The 27,987-nt window shown below is 42.1% G+C and overlaps 2 protein-coding genes across 6 annotated transcripts; one reads left to right on the top strand and one right to left on the bottom strand.

Moving 5' to 3' along the window:
* Positions 1-43: 43 nt before the first annotated feature.
* On the top strand, positions 44-4,687 carry degs2 (delta(4)-desaturase, sphingolipid 2). Its single transcript, XM_033988795.2, has 3 exons — positions 44-241; positions 2,444-3,186; positions 3,491-4,687. The coding sequence occupies exons 1-3, from the start codon at positions 160-162 to the stop codon at positions 3,644-3,646; spliced, it is 981 nt and encodes a 326-aa protein (XP_033844686.1). The 5' UTR covers positions 44-159; the 3' UTR covers positions 3,647-4,687.
* Positions 4,452-27,987, bottom strand: evla (Enah/Vasp-like a). 5 transcript variants are annotated; one of them, XM_033987862.2, is made up of 14 exons: positions 27,631-27,981; positions 13,955-14,123; positions 13,467-13,647; positions 11,218-11,275; positions 11,076-11,140; positions 9,674-10,528; positions 8,472-8,704; positions 7,802-7,914; positions 7,330-7,357; positions 7,220-7,253; positions 6,935-6,995; positions 6,792-6,849; positions 6,659-6,716; positions 4,452-5,594 (listed from the first exon to the last, which is right to left on the bottom strand). In XM_033987862.2, the coding sequence occupies exons 1-14, from the start codon at positions 27,633-27,635 to the stop codon at positions 5,557-5,559; spliced, it is 1,956 nt and encodes a 651-aa protein (XP_033843753.1). In that variant the 5' UTR covers positions 27,636-27,981; the 3' UTR covers positions 4,452-5,556. The 5 variants fall into 5 exon arrangements, with proteins under 5 accessions (XP_033843753.1, XP_033843752.1, XP_055086997.1 ...); XM_033987861.2 differs by lacking the exon at positions 27,631-27,981 and adding an exon at positions 23,389-23,531; XM_055231022.1 differs by lacking the exon at positions 9,674-10,528 and having other exon boundaries at positions 27,631-27,987.

Here is a 27,987-nt window from a genome sequence, read left to right as displayed (position 1 = left end):
GACGCAAACACTCTCTGTAAGGGGGAGGGGTTTGGGTCACACCTTTCACCTGTTCCACCTTGAGCCCTGAGCCTGAGTGAGTGGGTGTGTCCGATACTGGAATCTGATGACATACAACACAGCACTGCCCTGCCTCGGAGCCGCACAGCGCACACAGACATGGGGAAGACAGGTGGAAGAGGAGACTTTGAATGGGTCTACACTGACCAACCGCACACATCACGCAGAAAAGAAATACTAGGTAAGTTTGTACGGTTTTCCTCACGCTCTTTCCACCTGCCCATTATTATGACTTAGATTTCTTAGAAAATCGTTTCCGGTTAAACCTGTTTACTGGCTCTTGTTTGACGAATACAGGGTGGATGCAGGGAGTAGGACATGCTGTCTTTAAACTGCTAAAAGGAGCTTTTAGTCGGTCGCTCAATGTTCTTTGTAAGACTGTATGTACACAGTTCTAGTGATCTCAAATCACTAGTCTTTGTAGGCCTGTGCAGCCTGTGCATTGAAGCATGTAGCCTACAATTAAATAAGTTACACAGTATTTTAAAACTGTACAAATGTAGCAGTTTGACTTTAACTCGCAAAAAACAAAAGAAAACAAAGCAAAACTAAACATTGAGTTTTTTTTAGTTCATTTATTTATTTATTTTGATAAACCACAAACCACATTAGCCACAAAGACCTGAGCACATTCCAGTCCTCTTGTGTAAAGATGTTGAAGTGATAACAGATTGCCTGTTGTATGAGTAGGACAGCAAAAAATAGCATACTTACTGTTAGTGTGAGTATTACAGTGTTTCTCAAAATGGGGTTTGTGGCACAACCAAAGCTGCAACAGATTTGACCTATGCTGTTTCTGTAAACCTATCTGGCCACGACAATAGGAGGATGTTGATAACAGGTGCAGCCACCACAGTGCCCCTGGGCTGTCCTGGTAACAAGACACATTCTGCGCTCATGACAAACACACAATGCTTTGGATGAGGTGAGACGAAAGGCACACAGAGGTGAGCCTACATTCGCTAATCCAGCTAACCACATCTGCTGCCCTGCTCTCAATTACATAAACTAAACTGAGCTATGAAGTCTCTATGAGATGTAGCCACTGATTTAAATAGTGATCATTGTAAATCTAAATCCTGTGTCGCATGTTAGCTGTGGTGTCAAGGAAGTCTCCAGAAAGGTGATGGGTTGTTTGACACCAGTGAGCCCTGAATAATTTAAGCATTTAGTTTTAATGTGTGACCTGCCCTCTCCCAACAACAAACGGCTCCTCCCAATTTGAAGCTTTACAGTCATAAAATGTATATAATGTCCATCCCCATACCGTAGCTACATTGATCACGCCCAGTTTGGAGAAGGTGAGAGGCGCAGAGGTAAGGCTTTATGTATGTGTCTTGCTGCTGGAGTTTGGTGATTCTGCAACAAAAGCTTTGAGCGTTACACTTGGGTTCATCACTTTTAGCATATATTAATATTTGATGTTTGTCAAAAGAGACTGAGCACACACACTACTAAGTCACTCAGGCCAGACTCCTAAGACAGGATCCAGTCATTTACATACAAATAACATGAGGTCACACAAGGTATATTTGCACTTTTAACTTAACTATTGTATGCCTTTACTGAAGCTGCACTGTGGTGAGCAGCTGCATTACATCAGGGGAGTAATCTAACTTTGCACTCTAAAGTCACAGAATATGATCTGTTTAATGGGCCATTCATGCATCTGTAAGGCAAACTATTGATGAAATGTTACAGAGTATTAGACGTAAGGTGGGCAGTTGGGAATGCCACTTGGCTAACATTTAACTGAACTGGGCTCGGCCACTGAGGGACCAGCTTTGTGTTAGGACTGCTCTCCAGTCCTAACACAGAGCTTTTGTCTTTCATGTTTATGTTACTAAGGTGAAGCCAGTTTGCAGAAAGGCTTTATACAAGTAAAATGAGAACAGCAGCACCAGGTGTATTTGAATGTGTTGCGATGTGTGTGGAGATATAATTTGCCCATGCAGGTGCTGCATTTGAATGCATTTAAATAGGAGTCCAACTTCAAGCCACTTTTCCATCATGCAGTACTTCCAACAGTACTGCACTTGGTTGTTAATTCTTAATAAAAAAGAGTCACCCTAAAACAACCTATAAGGGAGATATAGATGTCTGTGAATACACTTGGGAGCGCTGTGTTCCATGTCTCTCGGCAAAATAACACTTCTGCCAATTAAAGAGCCCTCACCCTCCCAGAGGAGCAGCACCTGACACATACTGCTCTGTTTAGGAGTACTGCTTTTGTTGACTAAAATGGGAACAGTCCAAACAGAGTCACCTATTGTTCTTGCATCTGCTCTAACCAGAAACTCTATTATCTTTCATCATTCTCTTCCTGTATCTAACATTACTATTTATTTTCCTCTTTTAATGGCATTTTGTCTTATCTCCACAGCAAAATATCCCCAGATCAAGTCCCTGATGGGCCCGGACCCCCAGCTGAAGTGGGTGGTCTCTGGGATGGTCCTGACACAGCTCCTGGCCTGTTACCTTGTCCAAGACCTGTCCTGGAAGTGGATCTTCTTTTGGGCATACGCCTTTGGGGGCTGCATTAACCATTCACTCACACTAGCCATTCATGACATCTCTCACAATGTGGCCTTCGGAAACAAGTTGGCCAAATGGAACCGCTGGTTTGCCATGTGGGCCAACCTTCCCATAGGAGTGCCTTACTCTGCTTCATTTAAGAAGTATCATGTCGATCACCACCGCTATCTGGGAGGGGACCGGCTGGATGTAGACATCCCCACAGACTTTGAGGGATGGTTCTTCAGCACTCCAGCCCGGAAGCTGCTCTGGCTTTTCCTGCAGCCCCTCTTCTATGCCTTGCGCCCATTGGTGGTCAACCCCAAACCAGTCGGTCACCTGGAGGTCCAAAATGCAGTTGTTCAACTCACAGCAGACTTAATTATTTTCTACTTCTGGGGCTTGAAGCCCATTATTTATCTCATCGCAGGCTCCATCCTATGCATGGGAATTCATCCCATCTCTGGACATTTCATTGCTGAGCATTATATGTTTCTAAAAGGACATGAAACCTATTCTTACTATGGACCACTTAATCTGATTACTTTCAATGTGGGGTATCATATGGAGCACCACGACTTTCCAAGCATACCTGGCAGTAAACTACCTCAGGTGAGACACCAATGACACCAAGTTATTTAACAGCTCCTCCTCTTTTATAAATTAAAAAACAACAACACATAAAACATGAAAACCAGTTGGATTCAATATTGTCTAAAATCACAGCTTGAACCAGACCACTAACCGAGACTGACACATTCTGTGTTAACTCTGCTAATGTATTACAAATAGACAAAGGCATGTTCCTAATGGAAATATGGTCAGATAAAAGTTAATGATTAGACGAGTTCATGTGGGTGGACTGTTCTCTACACACACGTGATCCTTCACATATGGATATCCCTTTTTTTCACAGGTAAAGCAGATAGCTTCAGAATACTACGACAGCCTGCCCCAGCACACGTCCTGGACCAGAGTACTGTGGGACTTTGTGTTCGATGACAGCATTGGGCCGTATGCTCGAATCAAACGGGAGTACAAGCTCAGCCGGCAGGACAAGAGCATAGACTGACTGAGACGCTGAGAATCCCTTCTGTTGTTTGCAGGACTTTGTTAAATTTTTTATCTGAAATTTAAATATACGTTTCAACACATGGCAAAAATATTATCTTTGCCTGCAGGTCACCTACAACTTTAATTAGTGCTACTTGATTGATTTCTGTAAATTGACAACACAGTCATAGTCAAACAATATCAGATACATGCCAAAACTTGAAAAGGAAAATAAAAAGCTTTTCAAACTTTAACCATATATGTCATTAGATACATTACAGCGTTGGCACATGCACGCTCATATTATCTGATGTAATTTCACATAACTTGTGTAGAACCAAGCAGAAGTGGAAATGAGCATTGAAACTTACCTTTAGTAAGAGGAGCTTTTTCCTCTAGAGAGCTTCTGTATGCTTTGTTGTTAGGCTGCACATTTGCCTCAACTCAGTTATTATTATGGCTGAAATCACTGTCTTAACATTTGATGTAAATACAACCTATTGTTTTTTGTTTTTTTTCATAATCCTATTTAACATTCGAGAACTTTATACAAAAAATAAAACCTTGTATTCTTAAAGTTAACTCGATCTTCCATAATGTATTTTTATGTAGCAGAATTGGTGACTCCTTCACAGTTGTCCACAGTGAGTGAACTGTGTCTGTTTGAGAACCTGCCCCAAGGGAAAGGGAAATGCACACAAATTCCCCATTAAGCTACCAGGAATAAGAAAATAAATGAAAGATGACTTTTGATTATGTGGTTCAAAATAAACCCCCCAAGCAATCTGACTGGCTGCTGTAGATGGAGACGAGGAAAACAAAAGTGTTTTGACACATGTATTGAATGTTTTGAGCTTCCAGGTTTAAAATCCAAAAATAGTTGACAAGAGTGGAAAGAACAGTTTTTTTCAACCAAAGTCCACCTGCAAACACATGTCTCCACTTCTATCACATAACCTAAACACATTCTGATCCATAGGCAGCAATGACCCCTGTGTACAACCAGAGCAGAAAATCCTCCTAGAAACAAACCATGAAAATAAATGTACCACCATCTGCTAACTTGTCATTCTTTTCTCAAATGAAAACAAACATTGATAGCTAGGGTTTCATGCATACGTTGGGATTTACAAAGCAGAGACAGACAGAAATTACATACTGTTGTTCTAATGCTAGTGAAAGCAGGTGGCACATTTACAACTCTGGGCCTGTTTTGGCGAATTATCCCAAAGTCCAGCCATTTTTGAACATTCAAACTAACTCTTGCACTGGAGCTGATCAGATGATTGCTTGAACATGTCACTTTTTGGGATCCCATTACTTGTGTAGGAAAAGATGGTAACCAATTATAGTTCATATTTCAGTAAATTAAAGGAGACACAACATCGGTAAAGGAGAAGTATGAACACTGGCGGGTTTAGGGTCCCTTCCATTCAGAGGATCATAGAGGGTCCTGCTCCATGTTGCTCTTATTGTGCTTGTCTTTGTGAAATATTTATGGCCTCAATAACAAAGAAAAACAGTCCAAAATATAAAAGACTGACAAAAAGGTGTGCAAGATTCCTTTTGCCCTCTTAAACTCATCAGTAAAACACGCATTTCCATGAACGGTATCATATAACACCATGTTTTTTAAATAATAAAATGGTAAAAACTTAAAAAACAAAAATAATTCCTTTGTGGGACAACAGAAGATAAAGAGTTGCAACACAGGGCTGATCACGAGTACTCCAGCCCAAATGTCCCCCCATGGCGTTGTATTCTTCCGCCCCTCGTGTGTCCTGTCTCTGTCCAGCAGACTCTAATGTTGGCACAACATCTCTGCGACGTACACCGCGGCAGAGAGGTCACAGAAACATTGAGAGAACATTGTTTGGTCCTCGTGTCTGTGAGTCCATCAGCCGCTCCTGCCTCTCCTCAGACGCTCCATTAGGATGTAGTGATTCTGCCCAATTCCTGTCTGATGGCTGCAAACAAAGATACACATTTTTAGGGTTTTTGTCACAAGCCTACCATCTCTCAAGTTCATAGTATCATAAACTCTCTCAGTTTCTGATACTTCCTTTCACAAAATGTTTTAAAGTAATTTCTCTCCCTATTGTTGTACTTAGTTTAATGCCAACTCTAAATCAGTCTAGGAAAAAACAAAGTCTCGTATATTTGTTTTGGAAACTAGTAAACAAAAGTTAAATGTGCAGTTTTAACTTTTCTGTTGGAGGGTCTGCCCGCTGCCCACTCCACTGAGATCTGTCTGCCTTTCCTTCTTCATAGAAACAAGCAAGTAAAGCCACTAATCCAAGTTACGGCGAGCCCGGTCACAAAATGCATGTTTTTCATAGGTGTTTTTATTGTTTTAATATATGAGTGTCCATTGTCATGAATCTGACGAAACAATATGTCACAATACAATATATCACGATACTAAAGGACAATATATTATGATATAATATGGCCACGTTCACTGTCACAACAACAAAAGGTATGAAATACAGTGTGTTACATTTTTTAATTAAGAGAACCGTAAATGTAACAAATACATTCTTTCCTGAAAAATATTATTTTAAAAAATGTATTTGTTTTCCATCAATTTTTTCTTAAACTCCTATTTTAAAAAAATCTATGACTAAAAAACAATTGTGATGGAGTTTAATGCCATATTGTGGTACATTCCAAGTAAAGCAATAACATCTTAAATTAAAAGAGAAAAGCCGCTGGCGGAGCTTCTGCCAGAAAAGATTGTGAACCTATAAAATCTATTAATGTTGGTATTATGAACTATGAATTCCAAATACCCCCTGTAAGTCCCCTTTGGGTCCCCTAACACTGAGAGACCCTTTACTTTAGGGTGTTTTTGCTCAGACCATAAAACAGTTTTTTGTATTGGCATTAATGTAGCAGAGGAGAGGTGCACCAATGCCTGTGCTCAGAAAACATTGTTATGTCATTGGAATTACATTCTGTGCTTGCGGAATTTAGTGTGTTGTAGCTTTTGTGCCATTTTACTGTAGAAAGAGCTGACATGTAGACTTACCATGGATAATTTCATCTTTAACCTTATGCAACTCACGAACAACTTCATCCAAAATTTCCTGCAACATATTTAGGCATTTAGTTTTAATTTAATCAATTTATGTTTTATGATACCTACAGCAAGATTAATTTACCTGCTTCATGCGGTCAAACTCCGAGTCGGACTCACTAGTGCTACCGATGGGTCTAACTCTGGAAAACAAATCACAAAGAAATTAAATAAATAAGCCACTAAAACCACACATTAATATTAAAATGATGTTTCCTCCGCACACACCTGGATACCAGTGAGGACTTCTCAGCAGAGTTAGATCTTTCCCAAGGCTTTTTCACAGCATCTATGAAAATATAAAAATATATAGTTAGTAATGAGCTAATGAGAAAAAAGCGACACGGCCTAGTAGTAGTGCCATCAGTGTAATTTAGAATTTCCTTGAATTTAATGTTATGATAATCCTCCCTAGGTTTGCTTCTCAGATGCTAAATATTCAGTATAAACATTTGGCCCTGGTTTATTTCTTGAGTGCTGGCACAATCTTGGTTTAGACTTGATGTTTCTTACCTGTTGAGTTCTGCCCACGACCACTCGAGTCATCCTGCTCAAAAACAGACACAACAATCTCACAGAGGCAATTAGAGGGTTAATGAATAGCTAAACAAACACTTGCTTACCTCATCAGGTTTCTCCGAGGCTTTCCTCCTGTGAGCACAAGCACATGTTACAGTTAAACAGCGAGACACATAAAAATAAAAATAAGGGTCAGTCATTAGCCACAGTGAAGTTTATGACCGCAGTCCATAGGCTATAGATATATATGGACTATATAGATATAGTCTAGGCTGTAGTCAGACTAATAAGAGGTGCACTGAGTGTGTGGGGAAGGGCAGAATGGAAATACATAGTGAATGGTGAAATACATTGTCTTAAATAAAATTTTAAAAATACCGGTATGTAAAAGTTCATGTCCAAGAGGATTAACACTAGAGAGAATCTTGAAATATTAACTGATAAACAAACAGGAAATGTTGTGCTTTAGAAGTCTGCAGAGGACATCTGCTAGCAGGTTCTCCCAGTGAAGGATCATTTACTAAAAAATTTCAACATTTAAAGTGATTGTTCAGGCTAAGTGTAGAGTTGTCATACCTGCGCGCAAGTAAGGCATTCATTTCCTGCATCAGGCCCTCTCCGCCGCTGCCGCTGCCCCCACTGGAGCGGTTTGAGTCGGCTTTCCCCGAGCCGGGCGGACTGCTCTCATCCTGCCACACAACAGGTACAGCAGACTTGTCTTTATGCAGAAATTAATAGATAATACAGAAATAAGATAATACAATACAACTCAACAGCAAATACAATTAACATGGATCTTAATCGATGATTTACGTTTGGCCCAGTTTAGACCTGAGGAGTATTATTATTCATCATCATCACTTTTTACACTGATATATAATATATAGATGTCCACATGAAGAATCATCTGAGTATAGACCCTTTAAACAATTGTAAACAAATCCATTCTATATTCCTAAATGGAGGCAACTGGAGGCATAATGCATTTTCAATAGAAAATCTGGGAATAACCACAGAATGTCACAAAACATGAAAAATCAAGATTGGGTTTTTGGCACATGATAACCACTCGGACACATGTAAGTGAGAGCCTAGATTATTTGATTATTTAATTTAAGAGATTTTGATAGAAACACAAAATTGTGCTTCTTTAGGTTTCACAGGACAAATATTTGACCCCAAGATAGTTTTTCATTTTATCTACAGCTACAGAACATTCTGCCACTGACTCATGGGCGATACTCACCCTTTGGACTTTGCGTAGTTTAGCTCCTGCCAGTGCTGCAGCTAGGCCCGAGGGCTGAGGAGGCCCGGCCGGCCCCCCAGGAGGACCCCCGCCTACAGGCAGAGGTGGAGGCATAGGAGGGGGCACTGCCATGGGGGGTGGAGGGCCTGGAGGTGGTGGTGGAGCTGGAGATGGCACTGCTGTGGGCGGTGCCACAGAGAGCATGGCGGGGTGACCGGCTGAGACAGGGGGGCCTGAGGAGCGACAGGGAAGGACAGAATCTAAGAAGAGCCCTGGCTGTGTGGAGAGATTCTACTCCCAGCTCCCCAAGCAGCACCGTGGGATCCAGGGGCTGAGCTCTGTGGCATGTCTGGTTTTATGTATTCATATAAAAATTACTTCAATCAATGTGACGTTCTAATTTGTCAAATTAAAAGTAACTTTTTGGAATATCTGCGCAGGCCAATACTGTATGCATGGTAAAAAATGTGTTCATTTGTTTTCAGTCTGTGATAAACAACCATTAACTTAAAGAGACTCAAACTTCAAACAGACACACAAATAAAAGTGCAGGAGCAGGGCCTTTAGTATTGGCTGTTTAAGCACAGGATGCCATGGAAGTTAGTTAGTTCTTTAAGAGGACACCTCTGTGAAAGAATACACAGTAGTATAGTGGCCTTTACTTAACATAGGAGATTTCTGCTCCATGTGTGGTGGTGTGTTAGTGACTGTTGCCTGTATACTGTATATAAAGTGCATGTGACACACTTAGGTGTTGGGGCATAATAGGTGGGGTGCATTCAGGAGAGCTGAGAGCCTCTTATCTTCCTGACTCATTCTTTCTTTCTCTCACACACACAAACACACATACACACACATACAAGCACACGGACCAGCACAGTTTAGAAAAAGGCAACGGGATGTGGTTTTAAAGGGTCAAAGACATCTCCCTGGATGTGGAAACGTTCGTTTTTCAGTGCAAAAATGCATAACTATTATTTAAGTAGGCTAAATCCGTAATCCACCTACTCTTTTATTTGAATAAATGATAAAAAAATAAATAAATAAATAAAATTTGATGATGCAACGTTAAAACAACATCCAACCAAGATGTCTCCCCTATTTGAAATGCTGTCCATATGCCAAGTTCTAACCCCTGTGTGATTGGTATAAACTTGTACAGAATGTACAAGCCCGCCTCTGCCACGGCTCCTTATACTTACTGCTGCTGGCCAAGGGGGGCTGCAGGGGAACTGGGGAGGGGGTCTCCTTGGGCGAGCCCCCATCAGAGGCAGTATAAGAGGGGGGCGATGGGGCAGGGGGCTGCTGCTGATGGTACACCAGTGGTTGCTGTGGCGATGACTGCAGTTGCTGTGGTGATGGCTGCTGCTGAGGGTGAAAGGTGGGATACTGAGGTGGAGCATAAGGTGCGGGCCCTGCCGGGGGGGTGGGGTCACAGTATGGGACAGGCTCCTCAGGCTGACCATTAGTGTGTTGCTGTGGGTGTAGCTGCTGCGTCTGCTGTGGGGGGGGCTGGTAATGCTGCTGATGCTGTGGTGGGTAAGCAGAGTTAGGGTCCAAGGGTGGGTGCTTCATCCTCACCGGGGGCAAAGGATGGGCCACAGGGAGAACAGGTTGCGGGGGAAGGCCCTGTTTGACAGGTACAGCCATCATGACTGGGGGAGAGTTAGAGGGGGGCATCTGACCATACATCTGCATCTGCTGCAGATGTGATGCAGACCAAGTGCCATGTTTAGGGGGCAGTGCTATCTCCGGCTGCTGCTGATGGTGGAGGTGGCGAGCAGCTGTGGGCGGGGACAGGGGGATCTGACGGACCTGCCGGCCCTGGGTGCTCACCCCAGCCTGCACCGGGGAGAAGGCAGAGGCTAGAGAGGTGGACAGCTGCGCCTGGAGCTGAGCCTGAAGCTGTGACTTGTCCTGAGCAGGGGAGGGGGGTGAGTCGGAGGCCACGCGGGCGTAGGATGGCGGCAGTGTGCTAGCGCGGAACTGTCTGTACTCGGGAGGGGTGTCGGGGTGGACAGGGGGGTTGGACACTTTGTATTGGAGGGTGGAAACGACTGACAGACAGAGCCACACAGATAGAGACAGACAGAGGTGTGGACCACGAGAGGAGGGCAACAGACAAAGGAAAACAGAAAAGAGAAACGTGAGCAGATGAAAAGCAACCAACTGAGCAACCAAGTAAGTAAAGATGAGAAAAACAATAGCAATCAAAAACAGAAGCTTACAGCAAATAAGAATAAGAATCAACTCATAATCATCATAATCAAAAAGAACAAGCAGCAAAATGCAACATGACTGAGCCATGATCTGAGCTTATGGCGGCCGGCGCTGGAGACAGTGATGGCATTCGAGCATGTTGCAGGACGGGGTCCTCACAGGACAGGGGACATGTGCTTCAGGGGACTGGGACATTCATGTGTGCATGGGTAAAGCATACACACACGGCGGGAGCAGTGACTCTAGGAGAGGACAGTAACACCATACACACCCACACTGAGCTGTTACTGTATCTGCACCTGGAATGTGCCATTATTAACCAGAGGTTTGCTATTGGAGCTAAGGTACCTCCTGAAGTTGTACTCGTGTTTGTCTAAGGCTCACCCGATCCTGATGTGCGTCTCTCCCTCTCCTTATGAGCCTGCTGCATCTGATGCTGCTCCATCATCCTGTTAACCATAAGGTTTCATGTACTTGATAAAAGCACACACACATTGTGCAGACATAATAATTTTTTTTTTTATACCTCCTCTGTGCCTCGTTCTCCTCTGAAGATGGTCCATTCTGACGCTGAACAACTGGACCTGAACATGAAGTACAGAGAAAAAGAATTATCAAAGGATACAATGTGCACCATACAAAGCGAGTACTAGGGCCCATTACCTCTATGGATTCAAGTCTCAAAATTAACTTATTTTATCTTAGCTATCCCACCATGCTGCCATATATCTACACGAGCAGCCATGGCAAAGTACCAGTCATTACCATAGTGACGAAGAGGTTAAAACTGGGCCAAAATATTGGGACATTCACCTGATTCAGCTGATGCCACTGAGTCCATGCTAAAGTTCAATTCAAGAATGTGACATACTTATGGCCAAATACTAGGAATAAAACCAGAGCATAAAAAACAGATAAAAGTCAAGGTGATACATGAAGATCTGTAATGCAGTTTGTTAGTGGTGCTAATGCTCTTCTTTCATGTTATATAAGAGTTTATGTTACTATAAAACCCAAAGCACAGTATAGCCATGCATTACTGTTAGATATAGTTATGCTAGTCTCTATTTAATGGCTGCTCAGGGCAAAAGCAGAGGGCCATTCAACACTTCAGAACAGCAGCACTTTAATAATGTCATCATAATCTATAAATGAACAGCTGTACCAGCTCAGAGTACTGACACAATCACTACATTCATGTTGACATGAAGCGTACATCAATCTGTTGTCATGGTAATTGTATAAACAGGAAGCTAAAGTGGAATGGGCATGATGAGACATGTTTGAGAAATTAATTAATCAGGCTTAATCAAAAATTCTCACCGCCTTATCAACAGCACATAATGTCAGCATTTAGACTAAGTGTCGACTAATACAAGGCACCTGAGACGTCTGCCCTGAAACCACACAAGATTTCCACATGGATGTAGCTATACTGCCCGTGAAAAACATCACACCCAAACCATCCAGCACTCAGAGGCTTAAAAGAAATATTAACAAACAAGCACTAAGAAACACTAAGGCATCCATGGGATTACTCAAAATAACGTGACATTTCTAACATCACCCTGAGAGGATTGAGACTAGTCCCTCCACAGCTCAAGACTTACTGAGAAGAATGCGGGCTGATGACACCCGCCTGAGGGCACCAGGGGACCCTTCTGGAGTCAGCATTGTGGACCGCTCCCAAAGTCAACAGGTCACAGTACAGGTCTCTGCACTCAATCATTACACAATTCTCTATGGGCACCAACCACAGCATTGGCATGGTCTGGATGACGCAGCCCACCGCTCCCAAAATAAAGAGAGGTGCCATGTAAGCTCAGAGAAGAACGACATCCCGGCTCTAAGCAGATATTTTAACTCTGCGAATGATAGGGAGGTCACACGGAGGGAGATGACACCCCCAGTAAACTAGCTACACAGGTTCTCTGCCCCCACATACACATCTTATAAGTGTCCTGTAACTAGAGCTGCACACAAGTACAGCAAGAGAGAGCATGCTTTGAGCTGGTGCCGGTAACTATCAGGCATTTTACTATACTAAAATATATAACTTAAATTGAATTGTGATGATGAGGAAAATTTTCTGTTCTATAATGCAAGTATTTCTTTACCATTAAACAATTCTGGACCATACTGAATGTGTCTTTAACAATTGCAGTACATAAACCCAACCACCAGATGGAGCAAAATTAACTACAAGATTGCATTTTTATTCTACTCTGACTACTCTGTACTGTATGTAACTGGATCGCCAATATAATTAGTCCTGATAAAAAAAATAAAAAAATGTTAGCATGTTAAAACTACAAAGATATTTAAAAAAAAGACAAAAATAAAATGAACTCGATGAAGAACAATGAACAATGCCCTCTCTTAAAGGTGTACTATGTAACTTTTCTAGAAGAGTGTACCATGGAGATGTCTGAAATGTTCTAAATATGACATTAAATTTATTTATCCCCATGGAGTCAAAAAGCCAAAGGAGGCTGCGTAAGGCCACCAGACACAATATGCATGTTTTCAAGGTATTTTTGAACAATAAAAGCACTCGTAATTAAATAAATACAAGATAGATCAATTTACTAAGGAAGATTCCAAGCAAAGCCATAATATTTTCAGCACGTACCAGACCCTCCTCCAAAGAAGTTACATAGTGCACATTTTAAGGGATATCTTATATAGATAATTAGATTTGTATTGTAACCTCAAGCAGGGTAATCCCATTATTTGTGACATCTATGGCCATGCAAGAGTTAGTATGAATGTTACCTCCACTGTCCGGGGAGCTGAGCACATTAAGGGCAAACAGCATGGCGTTAGAGAAGGTGGTGGCCTCCTCTTTGCTGGCGAAGTTGAGGCCGTAGACCTGTCGTGCATCTCTCCACTGGTGAAAGGTGGGTGTGGCCTGATTGTACTTCAGTCCCTTCACGATTGAGTAGTTTATCACCACCTTCACCAAAACATAACACAGGAAAGATATTTAGACCCTTGGTTCAGATCTAATGCAACCATCATGGCAAAAGTACAATACATTATACAGGTAATGTTTTTTAGACTTTTCTTTTTGGAATATGACAATATGCAAAAAAGATAAACAGGGCATATTTGGAGAAAATGTAGTGTGGCCCTCCCCTTTACATTACATCTAAATTGTAATGGAATTTGTACAGTGTGATAATATGATATATGGAGATTTGGATATTGTTATGTCTCTGGAACACTTTGTAAAAAAGTTTGTGGTGATGGCGGGTGCATACCTGCTGGTCCTGCAGCTTGACCCCCACCACTCTGAAGGTGTTGTTGGCAGTATTGTGGTATATGTTGATGCGGCTGAAGCCCTGCTGGCCCGGCTTGATGGGCACCCACTTCTTACTGGCGTCATCATAGATCATGACAGAGGCCCGGGCCTGGCAGATGCTCTGTTCACTGCCACAAATACAAAATACATTTTTATTAGAACAACAGCTGCACATTAGAAGTAAAAGTCAAAAATAAAATCTGTCAACTGGACAAAAAAGTTGTAGGAGTGAAGAAGTTTCGCTGCTCATCCAAGCAGCTTCTTCATTTCTGGTCAGATTGCTGGTGGTTTTATATCTATCTGAAGAGAGGAGCTAACTACACTGAAACTGGAAACAGCCATTGTTTACAGTTCTGTATATATGTTAGGTCTATTGAGCTACACTAAATGTGCACTATGCACTGTGTCTGAGTCATAATTAGCATATGCCTTCAAGTCTAAATGGGAGCTCCCACACCTACTGGCACAGACATCTAGGCATCAGAAGACATCACATTGTTCTGCTGGACTGTATTGTATTGTTTTATATTAATAGCAAAATCATCATGGAGTCAATACAACATACAACAGTCAATTGTACCACATTCAACCACATTTTTTCTTTTTAGTTTGTAGATACAAAAATAAAAGACATGCAATTGTAAACGTAGATATGTATTACTGAAGCATACTATTCAAATTATACAGTGCCCTGAGCCAGTCTGACCTCTAGTGGAAGAACAAGATAATGCATATGGCAAGAGATTATACATGTTTAAATACTGTCCACTTATTTCTTCCCAGGTCAGAACATGCATCACTACAATACTGATACACGTGTATTCAAACAGTACAGTCACAGTACTCCAGAAATGATGAGGATATGCTCAAGAGACATCTGCAGTCCAGTATTACACAGTACAGTAACACGTGAATAAAAACTGAAAAAAGCCCCAAAATGACGAAGTAAAAATCTGGATAACTCAGTTCTTTCCCTTCTCTCTCTCTCTCTCTGTCCACAGTTGCACCCGCACACATGCGGTTATAAACATGTGAGAGTGGATCATTGAACACACAGAGCTTTACTGTGGGGCGGACAGATCCTGGTCCCACATCAGAGAGGGAGGGGCACACGCAATAATGACACACTCCACAGAACCAAAGAACAAGTTACAGGCCCATGACATGGGAGGCGTCTGGTGTAACTAAGTAAAGCTATCTGAACTCATTTAATAGTAAATTAATACAGTCCTCTGGTTAAACAATGACAGTGTGAATCAAGTGTAAAATGCTCTCTGCAGACTTCACTCACTTGACAGTGGGTTCCTCTGACGTTATAGAAGACAGATTATAGCTGATGTGAGGGCAGGGAAGTTTAGCAACAGAGCACTTCTAACACTCATAATACATTAGTCCAGTCGGCCAAAGCTTTACCAGGTGAAATATCTCAAATAGGGCTGGGCACGTTATCGAAAGACCAAGAGATTGAGAATCAGTCATGTCTTATCTGCAATGATATGGTTGGGTTTTTTCAATTAAGAAGTCTATAGGCCTATAAGAACTCAGGAAGGCTCACAAAACATTGGTACACAAGACTGAAGTAACAGTGGTGGACCCATGACATTGCAAATGGTTTCATTGCCACAGTAAACAATTTATATAGATGCCATATGTCTAAACGTATGAACTAGCTTAAAGAGCTGTGTCTCTCAAAGTGGTGAAGTGGACATTGTAATTACACACCCACACTAGACTATAATATTGGACCGTACTAGTCCCAAAATAACAGCCATGCTGTTCTGCTGAGGCCAGTTTAGGGCACACACTACAGTACACAACTTTACAGCCACTGCTCTGTGCATGAGCCAGGTTCATCAGGAGTAATAAGCATGTTTGGTTATTGACAGGAACCAAAGCACCTAGAGGAAACCCACTCAGACACAGAGAGCACATGCAACTGAACGAGAAGGATGCTAATATGTTAGGTGCAGGGTGTGTCTGTGGGGGTCTGCAGGGGTGTGTCTGTGGGGTCTGCTGCATGGGTGTGTCTGTGGGGTCTCCAGCAGGGGTGTGTCTGTCGCCAATAGGGGCGTGTCTGAGGGGGTCTCCAGCAGGGGTGTGTCTGAGGAGTTCTGCAGGCGAGTGTCTGTGGAAGTTTTCAGGGATGTGTCTGTGGGGTCTCCAGCAGAGACACATCTGTGGGAGTCTTGAACAGGGGTGTGTCTTTAGAGTCTCCTGCGTGAGTGTGCGGAAGTCTGCCGTGGGATCTCCAGTCTGTGAGGGTCTCCAGCAGGGGCATATCTTTGGGTTCTCCTGCAGGGGTGTCTGTGGAGGTCTCAATTGAAGAGTGCCTGCTCAGGCTGTTTGAGAGGCAGGATTATAGACAGAGGCAGATCATTAGCTCAGCTCAGTCTTAAATCTAAATTAACCAAGCTTTAAGTGTGGCACAAGACCTCTAATCTGCAGCACAAGGAAAGTAAGGAGGCCCAGAGGGACTGAAAACAGCACAAGAAACCTATTAACCATAAACTGTGAAATAGGCTCATTTGCAACACCACCTATGTGCTGTCATCTCACTTAAAAAAATATACTGATACTCTTTCACAATTACTGAGGCATTAATTACACTAGATCAGGTCACAGACAGCAACGGGGGAGCTATCAAAAACGTTGCAGTCTCTGATTATGATAATAGTAGGAGAACGCTATGTTGCATACAGTCAATGAAAAGTTTAAACAAAGACCACAGAAAAACCTGTATAGAACAACATGAGGCATTATAGCTCCAACAGTCACAAAACAGCTCCAACAAGACATGCTGTACAGGAGGTATCACCAACTCAGAAATCTCAATGTAAATAATTCTGTAAGTAATGTAAGTAATTCTAGCACTATAACCTTGATAACATCACACTGTGATGAAGACTTAAAATGAATGGTTAAAGCAGGCTCTGTCAAATGCATCCGTATGAATAACCCACTGTGTCTGTGGCCCTCCGCTTCAAGTACGTTTCAATATGTAGCCCTCTGTGAAAAAAGTGTAAACCTTCCTGGAGTACATTACTCAACAACAACGTATTTAGAAATTATATCCTACAGGGCTCGGGCATCTGCTCAGGATGCCTCCTGGACGCCTCCCTAGGGAGGTGTTCTGGGCATGTCCCACCGGGAGGAGGCCCCGGGGAAGACCCAGGACACGCTGGAGGGACTATGTCTCTCGGCTGGCCTGGGAACGCCTTGGGGTCCCACCGGAGGAGCTGGAGGACGTGTCCGGGGTGAGGGAAGTCTGGGAGTCCCTGCTTAGACTGCTGCCCCCGCGACCCGGCCCCGGATAAGCGGAAGAAAATGGATGGATGGATGGATGGATCCTACAGGGTTCACTAAAAGGTAGCATGTCAATACCAGGTAAAAAAAAAAAAAGCCCCTGCCGCCCACAAAGCATCTTTAAAAAGCAAAAAATATAAATGTAATGCGATTGTACCATGGCCCTATCAGCCTGAACCTGAATCACACCGCTCCCACATCACAGAGCAAACGCATTTACCCTAATATTGACAAACTCACAGACTATAAGATAAAAATATAAGACCAACCAGTTAAAAGTTATAGTGGCATGACCCCAAAGCTGGAGGGATAAATCTGGAGGTTATGCCCCCCAGGCCCTTGTCACTAATGCACAATCAGTCCTGAACAGATTGTGGATGCTATAATCTACAGATATGATATGAGCAGATTGAAAGAGCGTAAGGACGCAAAGCTCAGTGAATGTGACACACTAAGAGGTCAGGCACTGTGTTGCTATGGCATTTAAACTGTATAAACTGCATTAATGTTCTTATGTTCTCACTCATGGACGGTGGCTGATCCCATAATGTGTCCTTTTTCAGATTTGCCCATGACCTAAATATTTGTGGGCATACAAGTCATCTGGAGGATATAGCAACTCAAAAACACATAAAAACAGAATCCATAGGTCTAATTTGCTTACACCAATAATGAAGGGTTAGGGTAAGCCTCCACACCCACAAGTTAGAAATAGTCAGTGGTTCAGAACAGCAGTGAGTAGGGCTGCAACTAACAATTAATTTACTGGTTGCCAGATTAGTCAAACAAATATTTGAGATTTTGAAAATTCCAAACCAAATGGTTTTAAATATGGTGACTAACTAGATAGAGAATACTTACTATTATAGTGAATTTGTAACAAAAATCAGAAATTGTTTATTCTTTTTTACTTCTTGATTTAATAATGTTGTTTTTTGTTATGTTTTTTGTTATAAATGTTTTTTGACATGTATTGTAGAGTTTATATAGTCCAGGTAACAATAAAGATATATCAGAATATGATTACACCTATTTTAATGGTCACAATTGGTCTAATTAAATGTTGCAGCTCTGGCAGTGAATCAGTTGTACGTTCTATGGTCTAAGTATTTTAGAAATATTTTTTACTGTTTTGTACTGCTGCAACATTGAGATGAATCCCTGAACGTCAGCAATGTATAGCCCCAAGCAGCATGAAAAGCATTGATTGGGGTTGCCTGTAGACACATCCTTTGAAAACAGCAATAATGAACTCCCCTCTCTATCAGAGCCTTGTGATCCTGTTGCTGTGCTCAGACAAACTGAGCTGTGGATAGTGCAGTGGCCTGGATGCTGTGTTTCGCCAGGAGCCATGAGTGCATTAAAGATGTATGGAGCCTTTACAGTTCAGAGCTATTCAGAGAGCTGCTGAGAGGAAGAGCACTGGTCTTCAGTCACCTTTCAAAGGACAGCAGCATCTTCATGGCACACACTTCTCATCTTATAAAACTCATGCCATTCATGTTCTGGTGAAAGCCTGCTGTATGTCAAGATTTTAGAAGCAATACGTACACTGCAGCTCGTCTACTGACAAAAAAAGATGAGAGCACACCATGTCTGTGCTGTGCAACCTGCAGTGGCTACCCATTTCATATTGGGTGCAATTCAAAATGTTATGATCATGTTTAAATGTCTGCACTCTATGGGTCCTTTTTATTTAAGGGAGTTACTGTACCCAGAGCCCTGAGATCAGCTGACCAGCTCCCGCTGGCTGTGCCCAAAGCCAGGCTCAAGACCAAAGGTGACAGAGCCTTTTCTGTTGCAGTGCCCAGACTATGGAACAGCCTCCCTCTGCCTGTCAGTCTTTAATGCAGTTTAAGACTAGAGCCACCTTCTTCCTGGCATTTAAAACTAGCTAAACAGGATAACTTGGTGTTTTATTGTTTTATTGTTCATTGCCTATGCATTATATTATCTGTATATTTGTTTTGTGAAGACTTTTTATGTGAAGCACTTTCAGCAGCTGAAGTTGTACTTAAATGTGCTATAAAATTGAATTAAATTCAATGTACCGATAAATGTTCCCTAGCTAGGGCTGTCAAGTACCTTTCACTTTTTTTCAAGCCAAGATAACAATTCATCACAACTGATGCAGTTGGTATTTTTTATGTGCCAGTGCAGTTTCTGAAAGTTCACACTTGACTATGATTGGTTAAATCCACCTGTCATCACTCAGAGCATGATGGAGGCTGACTATTAGTATTAAACATAGAAGCACTGAATCACAATATGACAATATCATCAAAATAATTCCTATCTCGAGATCAGATCATGAATCAGTTTTGCCTAGCCCAATCTCTAGCCTACAAAAAATGACATTTGAACAATTTTTTTCCATTAGGCAGCAAACGATTTTTAGTCACATACTACAGATGGGAGAGAGACAAATCCATGCAAAACAGGAGGCTGTGAAACAGCAGAGGAAATGCTTTTTCAAACTATAAGTGATACTTTTCACTATACCGCCTTGCTTCTGCAGCCCACAATGGGCTCAGACGTCTGCATAACTTTCACTTTTCGCATGTTTTGTAATTTCATGGTGTATGTACTATGCAGAGCTCCTAATCCAAAACAGCCTGTGTGCCTGTGCTAAATGACTGTTTGTTCAAGCCAGATTAAGACAGCAGATTAGTATTTTGGTTGAGATTGAAAATAATACAACAGAGGAAGCTATGTCTCCTTCTGATAAGCCATAACATTTATTTAACAATAGATATTTATGAATTACATTTTATCTAGCCTGCATCCACAACAGTTGACATTTCAATTCATTCCATTGCCATAGGTCATGAGATACAGTCTGAACAGCGTACATTAGAAGGAGGAGAGACTACAGACCTGCGGCTGATGTGATTGTAGAAAAGTCCAGAGTCGCTGATACTCTGAGGGAGGCAGTACCGCAGAACCTGAACGCGAGGCCCGTCCATGATCCACCTACACCCAAACTAACACCAGAGGGGCTGCATCACCAAACAAACAGGTGCAAATCCAAGCCAATGCCTACACAACCCTTCAATGACAACTTTTAAAAAACAATGTACCAAAAAAGCCTGCAGCATCTGTGCGGTCCACCCGAAAGAACAAAGAGCGACAGACTGGGATGAACTCGGAGCCAGATGATGATGATGATGATGATGTACTGTGGGCACCCAGGGGAGATTACCTCATATCCGTCTGCCTCCCGCCTCACCCACCCACTCACATTTATGGACATGAGCCCCCAACCTCCAGGCGAGAGCAGTGCTGAGGTGAGCTCTGAGGATACATGGGGGTTCAGCATCGCAAATGGGAAAAGCCATACAAATACAGTTATAGAGATTATTCTGCTCAAACTGGCTTTTGGTGGGTATTTTGACAAATGTTCCATTGACTACAGTTTATAGATGGCAGGGAGACTGGGCACTCAATCTTGGCAGTTAGTACTGACAGCGACAGCACAATAACAGAGTCCATGAGAGTTTGAGCAAATGGCAAAGACATCAATTAAGAACTCCTAGTGTCTCTATGGGATATTAAGTATAAAAACCTGCCACTGCACACACATTTTGTTCAGTTAATGTGAAAGCTTTTTTTAAACAAATTTGTTTATGTTTAAAATGTGCACAGTAAATTGAATCTTCTGTACTGCATGTTATATATTGTTGTAGAATTGTACCATGTCAATCACTGGCACAGCAAATGCAGAAAAAAACTGAAATTGTTACCTAATTTTTGGGAAATTTGATTACTTTGTCTGAAAAAAGTCAGCAGTATCCATGGTACAGGCCATTCTTTCTGACAGTTGACATGAAACAACCCAAATGCAAAGATTAAACTGATTTGACAGTTCTCAGAATCTCATCTCCTTAGAAAAGTGTAGTTAAGAGTGAAGTGCTATATTTTAATACAATAAATGCTAGGGACATGCCATCTTCTCTGTAACAGCCATAAGAGGTTGGTAACAGGATCACACATGCTCCTGTGACCTTTGCCCTCCATGAGTGGCTCACCTCAAATGCCAGCTGACATGAATGTATGGCTTGAAAAAGACTCAGTAGTTTTTATTTTACGCACGTTAATAGACTATGCATCCTCTCTGTGGACCTTCCCTGTAGACCCTCTCTGTAAACCTTCTCCCTCTTGGACTCTTGAGGTGCTGTGAGGACCCTCTTGGTGATCCTCTGTGCATGTGAGCACAGCAGCAACCCTCATGCACAGGAGGAGCTGCAGAATCAGCTGACCACTAAAATAGCATCAGTTGTTCATGATCCATGTGCGGAAGCCAACAGGCCTTCAGGAAAACTGTCATTCCCACTGCCATAAGTACAATCTAGAGCACACCCCTCCCCCAGCGCCTCCAGCTCAGTCGCTAATCCTCATCCTTAAAGGAACACTGCTCCGTTCACCATCATTCAGAGCAAAAACAGAAATACAAAGATGCAGCAGAACAACATCAACTGCTTGGTTAATAATAAGAATAAATAAAATGATATTTTAATTGAGTGGGCATAGTATTTAAAGACTTGGATGTCAGAGCCTCTCTGCTCTACGTCACACAGCGAAACATATCTTGTTCTGTTCATCCAGTGGGAGACTGTAGCCGACACTGTGTGGTGTTTTATAATCTAATTACAGAAATCTTCAAAACAAAGGATTAACAGAAGGTGAAGAGTAACGGGCAGAACCAACTGAATTTGATGCTGTCAAAGACAATTATATTTAAACATGACCTAGATCCATATTAACACAGTGGAGTGCATTTGATTCATAACATAGGTTATTCAAGGCAGTAGGACTCTTTTGTATTAGAGTAGAAGGCTCAGAATAGTCCTGCAGACTGCATGCTTCTGTCACATGGGTGACGGAAACAAGCAACAATACAAATATTTCTCTAACTTGATGTCATTTTGCAACATGTTCTTTGCAGTCAGCATTACTGAAATAAAATAATAAGAAGCTAAAGGTACAGTACGTAACATTCATGAGGTGGCACGTTACTTGCATGATCTCATGGAAATATAAAGTTAAAAGCAAACTTTGGAACAGACTTTATTGAGAACGTTTTATGCAATGCAATGGAAGATTACAGCAAAAGGAACATTTCCATGGAAACAAGCAGGAGGACGCCCTCCTCCAGCCAAAATAAGAGTCAGGCTTGTGGAGATGCAAGCCTTCTCAGAGCAAGAATGGGTGTTTTTCATTCCAATAAAAACAACCAAATTGAAAAAAACATGCTTTATTTTATTATATTTTTGGCTAAAAAGTTACTGTGGCTTTAAGTTAAGCTGAGCTAAGAGTGCTTTAAAGCATGCCAGAAACAGAGAGGCTGTAAAACATGACCTTCCCATAGCCTATATCTCCTGTACACAACACATTTCACATCAGTACTCATCAGTACACTGTATCACAGCACATGCTAAGACACAGAATAGGTTCAGTACACAAGTGTATACTTATCTAATGGTTTAAATGGTGGGTCACGTATAACTAAAATCAACAAGTGTATTTGGCAGTATTCATTCTACATATAATTCAATACTGTTTCTAGAAATTGTACTCTACTGATGAATTTAGCCAAAGGTTCCCCTGAGTAGGCAGCTTGTTGCAGCTATGGGCTCCTGATAATAAACACACCAGTTCAGTGCACCCTCTGCTGTTGCCTCCTGGAGTGGTGTGAAGTCCAGTGGATTACCAGAGGGTACATAGTCAGCTGAAAACATCACAATTACATGACACCTAATTTTCCCGCTGCCTACTCTAATCCAGCCTCTATCCCCAAGTCATCTGCCATCAATGGCCCCTTCCCGTCTGAAACATGGAATCCAGGAAAACTCCTCAAACCTCAGCCAATAAACAAACTTTTCTTCCAACAGCTGTGTGCAGTAGAAAACATAGAAGACTAAGATTTTCCCTCCAGAGCGCAAAAGAGTTGCATTATTTAACAAAAATGCAGGAGAAGAAGATAGAGCACTATAAGGATAAGGTTTCTAAGAGTGGAATCTGAGACAGGAGGGAAAATCACAGCAAAGGGAAGCATCATAAAAGCACATTCCAGAAGAGGAGCAGTTTTACCCAAAGTCGTCCAGGGAGTACATGGCTCCGAGAAGTCGCCAGGAGCAGTTCTAAGAAGGATTATGGAGCAGAGGGACGGCAGCTCAGCCACATTCTGATTACATCCTCCCCACAGCAGAGCGGAGGCGAGAGAGGAGTGAAGGAGTGAGAGCGGAAGACCAGGAGTGAGGAGCAGAACAGGGAGCAGGTCATGTGACTGATGTTGACCAATCATAGCCCCCGACTATTGTGACTGAGCCGCAATGAAAACACAGCTTTAAATTCATTCAAGACACCATGAAGAGGGCACCCGCAAAATGTTATAAGCAATAATCTGCCACCATAAGGTTTGAAGATAAAAATGAGAGAAGCCATTTCTACAGGCTGAAGAACGGCAAAGCAAATTCAGTCAGAAATTGATTCTTGGCCATTTTGGCTCAAGTTTATTTTTTTTTTTTTAAATGTATAAATTAGATTTTATATTTTTGCAGGCAGTCAGTTGCTCGGTCCCAAACCTTTATATGAAATTATAGTCAAAGGAATGATCTCATATAGATTTTGAACATCCATTATGGATTGTGAAATAAATTGTATTGTGAATGTGCTCAAACCCACTTTTATGAGATTTTAACCAGAACGATTTGCCCTCATCATGAACTTACACTGTTGCACTTAGTTGAGAATTTTTGAAAAAATAGGACTGGGAGTCAAACACATAAGGTATGAATGTTCAGCAGCCATTCTTAAAAAAACTAAAACATGTAAATAAATACTATAAAGAGGTGGGAGTAATACTAAGTACTAAAAAAAACATGTGTCTTCTTTATAAACAATCCAACAAACTCTAATAACTTACAATAAAGATCACAGTATATTCAAACTGTTATATGTGATTTTTTGAAGCAACAATATCTTCAAAAATTGTTTCTTCTCATAAAAACACTTAAATTGGATATTGTGACCACCCAAATCCACAAATGTGCTGATTATATTCCCTAACAGACTCATCCCTACACTGTGAAATGCAGCTGGACATCTGGAGCAGATCGGAGCAGGAGGATGGAGGGAGGAGAGTGTGAGACAAAGCCCTGGTTCTTCTGTGGTTCCCCTCGACCCCTCATTAGAACTCTCCCTCAGTGCTGCTCCATCTGCTCCGGCAAATGTATACCATTAAGCCTCTTTACACAGGAGCAGAAAAAAACTAAAAGTCCAACCATCACATAAAGATTAGCATTTTACTTCAAGAAATAGTAAGATGACTTGCCTTGTTTTCTTCAAGTGGCACTTACAGTTAGGCGTCTTTTGCAGTTTCAATATTAAATGCATTTTTCGTGTTTTAGTTCATCTAGTTAGGCTTGGTTCTGTATTAGTAATGCATTATATATGGTTTATTCCCAATAACCCTTGACACTTAATGCGTTGATTGTGTTATGGCTGTTTTAGACTGGGGCTGGTCGTAATTAAAGGTAACACTGATTAAAAAAAACTTGACAATCACTGCCATAAACCACAATGTTATACTTTGGGTTCTATATTAATTGTTAAGTATTGTTAGAGTCAGACACAGCGGAGATGTACTATCTGCCGGAGGTTTATGGAGTGGTCATGTGATAGTGTCCACATGACCCTGCTGCAGCCCAAGGACACATGCGAACAGAAGCCTTGTATAATGTATAGAATACACTGGAAATGGACAGATTAGAGCAGTACAAAAGTGAAGCATATAGAACTACACTGTCATGGGTGATAACAAGTAAGGCCTGCCTCATCACTGCACTACCTCACGTAAACTCCTGCAGGCAGTGCTCACAAGGGCTGATGATCAGGGAAGAAAGAGAACATGGGACCACTGTCAGTACCTATTGTAACTATGGTGGAGCTGTTGTACATGACAGTATTATGGAAACAAAATGTGTGAGGTTAAATTTTAAAAAAGTCTAGTTTTAGTTTGTTAATTTAGCTTTGGTCTAGGGAGTTAAGTTTACATGTTGACATTAGTTTGACACAGGTAAACAAAAAAGATTTTTTGTGCATTATCCAATTTTCAAACCGCAAAATGAGAAGCATCTATATAAGAAGTGCCTAGCTTTCACAAACACTTTTGCACATCATTAGCAGTTAGAAAAGACAGTGAAGTGAAGCAAGGATGGACTGCCAACATTAAACCTGGCAAGACTTACAGCTCTTTCGTCCAGATAAAATACTGCACTATTAGACAGAGACAGTATTAAATAATAACTGAACACTACAGACAGTATGATATCCAGAGAGTGAGAGGCCTGAATCATCTGACCCTCAGCTGAGCAGGGTCTAAACTCTTCTCCTCTTTCGTTTTATGTTACTCTATTTTTATTTTACTGCTTTTTGAGGTAATCACATCGGCTTCTCTTTTCTCATATTGTGAGATAAATTACGTATTTATTATTGCACAACCTTAATAAGACAAAGACAATTTGTAGGTGCGTAAAGAATGGACCATTTCCACCACCTGCAGTGTTAGCTCTTCAGTGTTTTTGAGATCAGCTGCAGTTGCTTCCTGCAGACTCCACTCTCTAATGATACTTCTCCTTAAATTCGATGAGTCATAGCTTCACAGACATTCACAGCCCCACTCTTTTCACATCCTAGTGCCTTAAAACACACAGAATTTGAGCAAGCAACAGAAGCCAACCCTACCCAAAGTCCATGGCTAAGAAAGCTCCTAATGTCTTCTGACTATAAATAGCTGTATGCACATACACAGTTCTGAGACAAAAGCACATACACGCCTCCACGAGAGCTGCAAAAAGCCAGTGATGCTGAACAAACACTGCTCTGAATCCCTCCTCTTCGTCTGCTTTGTGTGTAGACTAAAAGAGGGACTTTTAGTCAGAGAGCAGAGCTGCCACTGGCCCGCAGGCCGCAGCAGACACAGGACCGGCTGCTGCTCTGGAAGTACAATAGAAAGCTTCAGTCCAGTCTGCCGACAGGATTTTATAAAGTGTCCAAAACTGAGAATCATGTACTGCATTGGCTTGCGTGGTTTCACAGAAAGAACATCCTAGGTTCGACTCCTGGCCCTGGTGGAGGCCTTCCTGTGAGAGGTTTGCAGGTTCTTCCTGTGTCTGGAAGCCTTTCCTTCAGGTATCCCTTGAACCTTAAATATCCCAATATTCTCCAGATAGATCCAGATCAAAATCAGGAGATGAGTACACAGGCACGAAACTACTGTTGCTCTCTGCTCCAGACAGGTTGCCCTGATTGTGGTTAAAGAATGGGTCAAATGCAGATGACAAAATGTTTCCTATGGAGACAATATAAATTTGTGTGCTCAGTGAAGTGGGTCTTAATTAAGATCAATGCCACTTAAATATTTTCTTAAGATTAGAAAAATGTTTGTAAAGATTATACCGTAGGATACTTATGACAAAGAATAGACTGTTATAGATAATGGTAATACTGAAGAATAGGATAATAATTTTGTTATTAATGACATATTAGTTCACTGTAATTTGCCATGTGTTCTCTGTAAAAACATTGCTATGTGAATGTCCAGGATATATACAAGGCTGTATGAAGTCACCCAGGAGTCGAACTACAGACCACAGGGATCAAAGCTCCTCCACAAATAGAAGTGTGGCAGACAAAAAGGGGACTAGGCCTCTGCGTTAGAGCATGTTTTCACCGCACATGATGGAAGAATGGCTCAAAATACCGCTCAGATATAGACACCAGCGGATCTATTACATGCCGGGCTCACGGTGTGGGATGGGGGTGGGGGTCTGCTAACCTGCCTGGCAACCATCACAGAGCAGTCACACCAGACGGTTAACACTGCGTAGCCCGTGCACTCCCTGTGACAGCGCCACTCCGTCACCGCGTCCACTCTCCCGCGAGCCACCTTTACCGTGATGCTGCCGTTACCATGACAACATGACCGAGCCCGGCTCAGACCTGGCCTTCATCCTTTGGGCGGGTCCAAACGTGACAATGGAGGGCTAAAACCGGGGAAACGGTGGAATTGGTGCGCTCGACTGCTCTTGATTGGCTGTTAGTGTAAAGCTCATTGTAAAGAACAATATATGCGACGGTGGGCCTGGGTGGGCCCCACAGGACCCCACTGGTTCAACATGGCGATTGTAAAACACAAAAACAGCAGTATAGACCTAGCTTGTGAAATGTATCGAATGAATTATACGATCATAAAAGGAGGAATCTGTCCCCTTACAGATGGAGCGGAGGCTGAGTGTGGAGCGCATCTGTCATGACGCATGGCCCGCTTACCTCATACTCTTCCTCCGTTATTTCAGTCAAAGATGATCCTTTTATAGTAGCTATGAAGGTTACACTTTATAAAAAGGTCTTTGATGCTATGGAGTGCCGCAGAATGGTTAGATGGGCTCAGGGTGGTCGCTAAGCCTCAAGAGGAGCCCGCGCGTCGGCCGTCTGCTTTGTGCTCCGTTGTCTCGGCTGTCCACGCACACTGCTGCTCCTAAGGCTGAAGATCCGCGCGGCCATGTCCACGAGCAGATCCGCGGAGAACGGTGGATTTGAGCAGCCGCCTTCTCCGGGCACAATACTGCTCCATTCACGGTGTTTTGGTGAGGTGGACAGATTTGGGATCCTGCTAACAGGAGCGCA

Source organism: Periophthalmus magnuspinnatus, chromosome 22 (assembly GCF_009829125.3).
Source record: "Periophthalmus magnuspinnatus isolate fPerMag1 chromosome 22, fPerMag1.2.pri, whole genome shotgun sequence".
NCBI lineage: Eukaryota > Metazoa > Chordata > Actinopteri > Gobiiformes > Gobiidae > Periophthalmus > Periophthalmus magnuspinnatus.
Note: the sequence above shows the minus strand (reverse complement) of the source record. Positions and strands in the feature narration are given on the sequence as shown.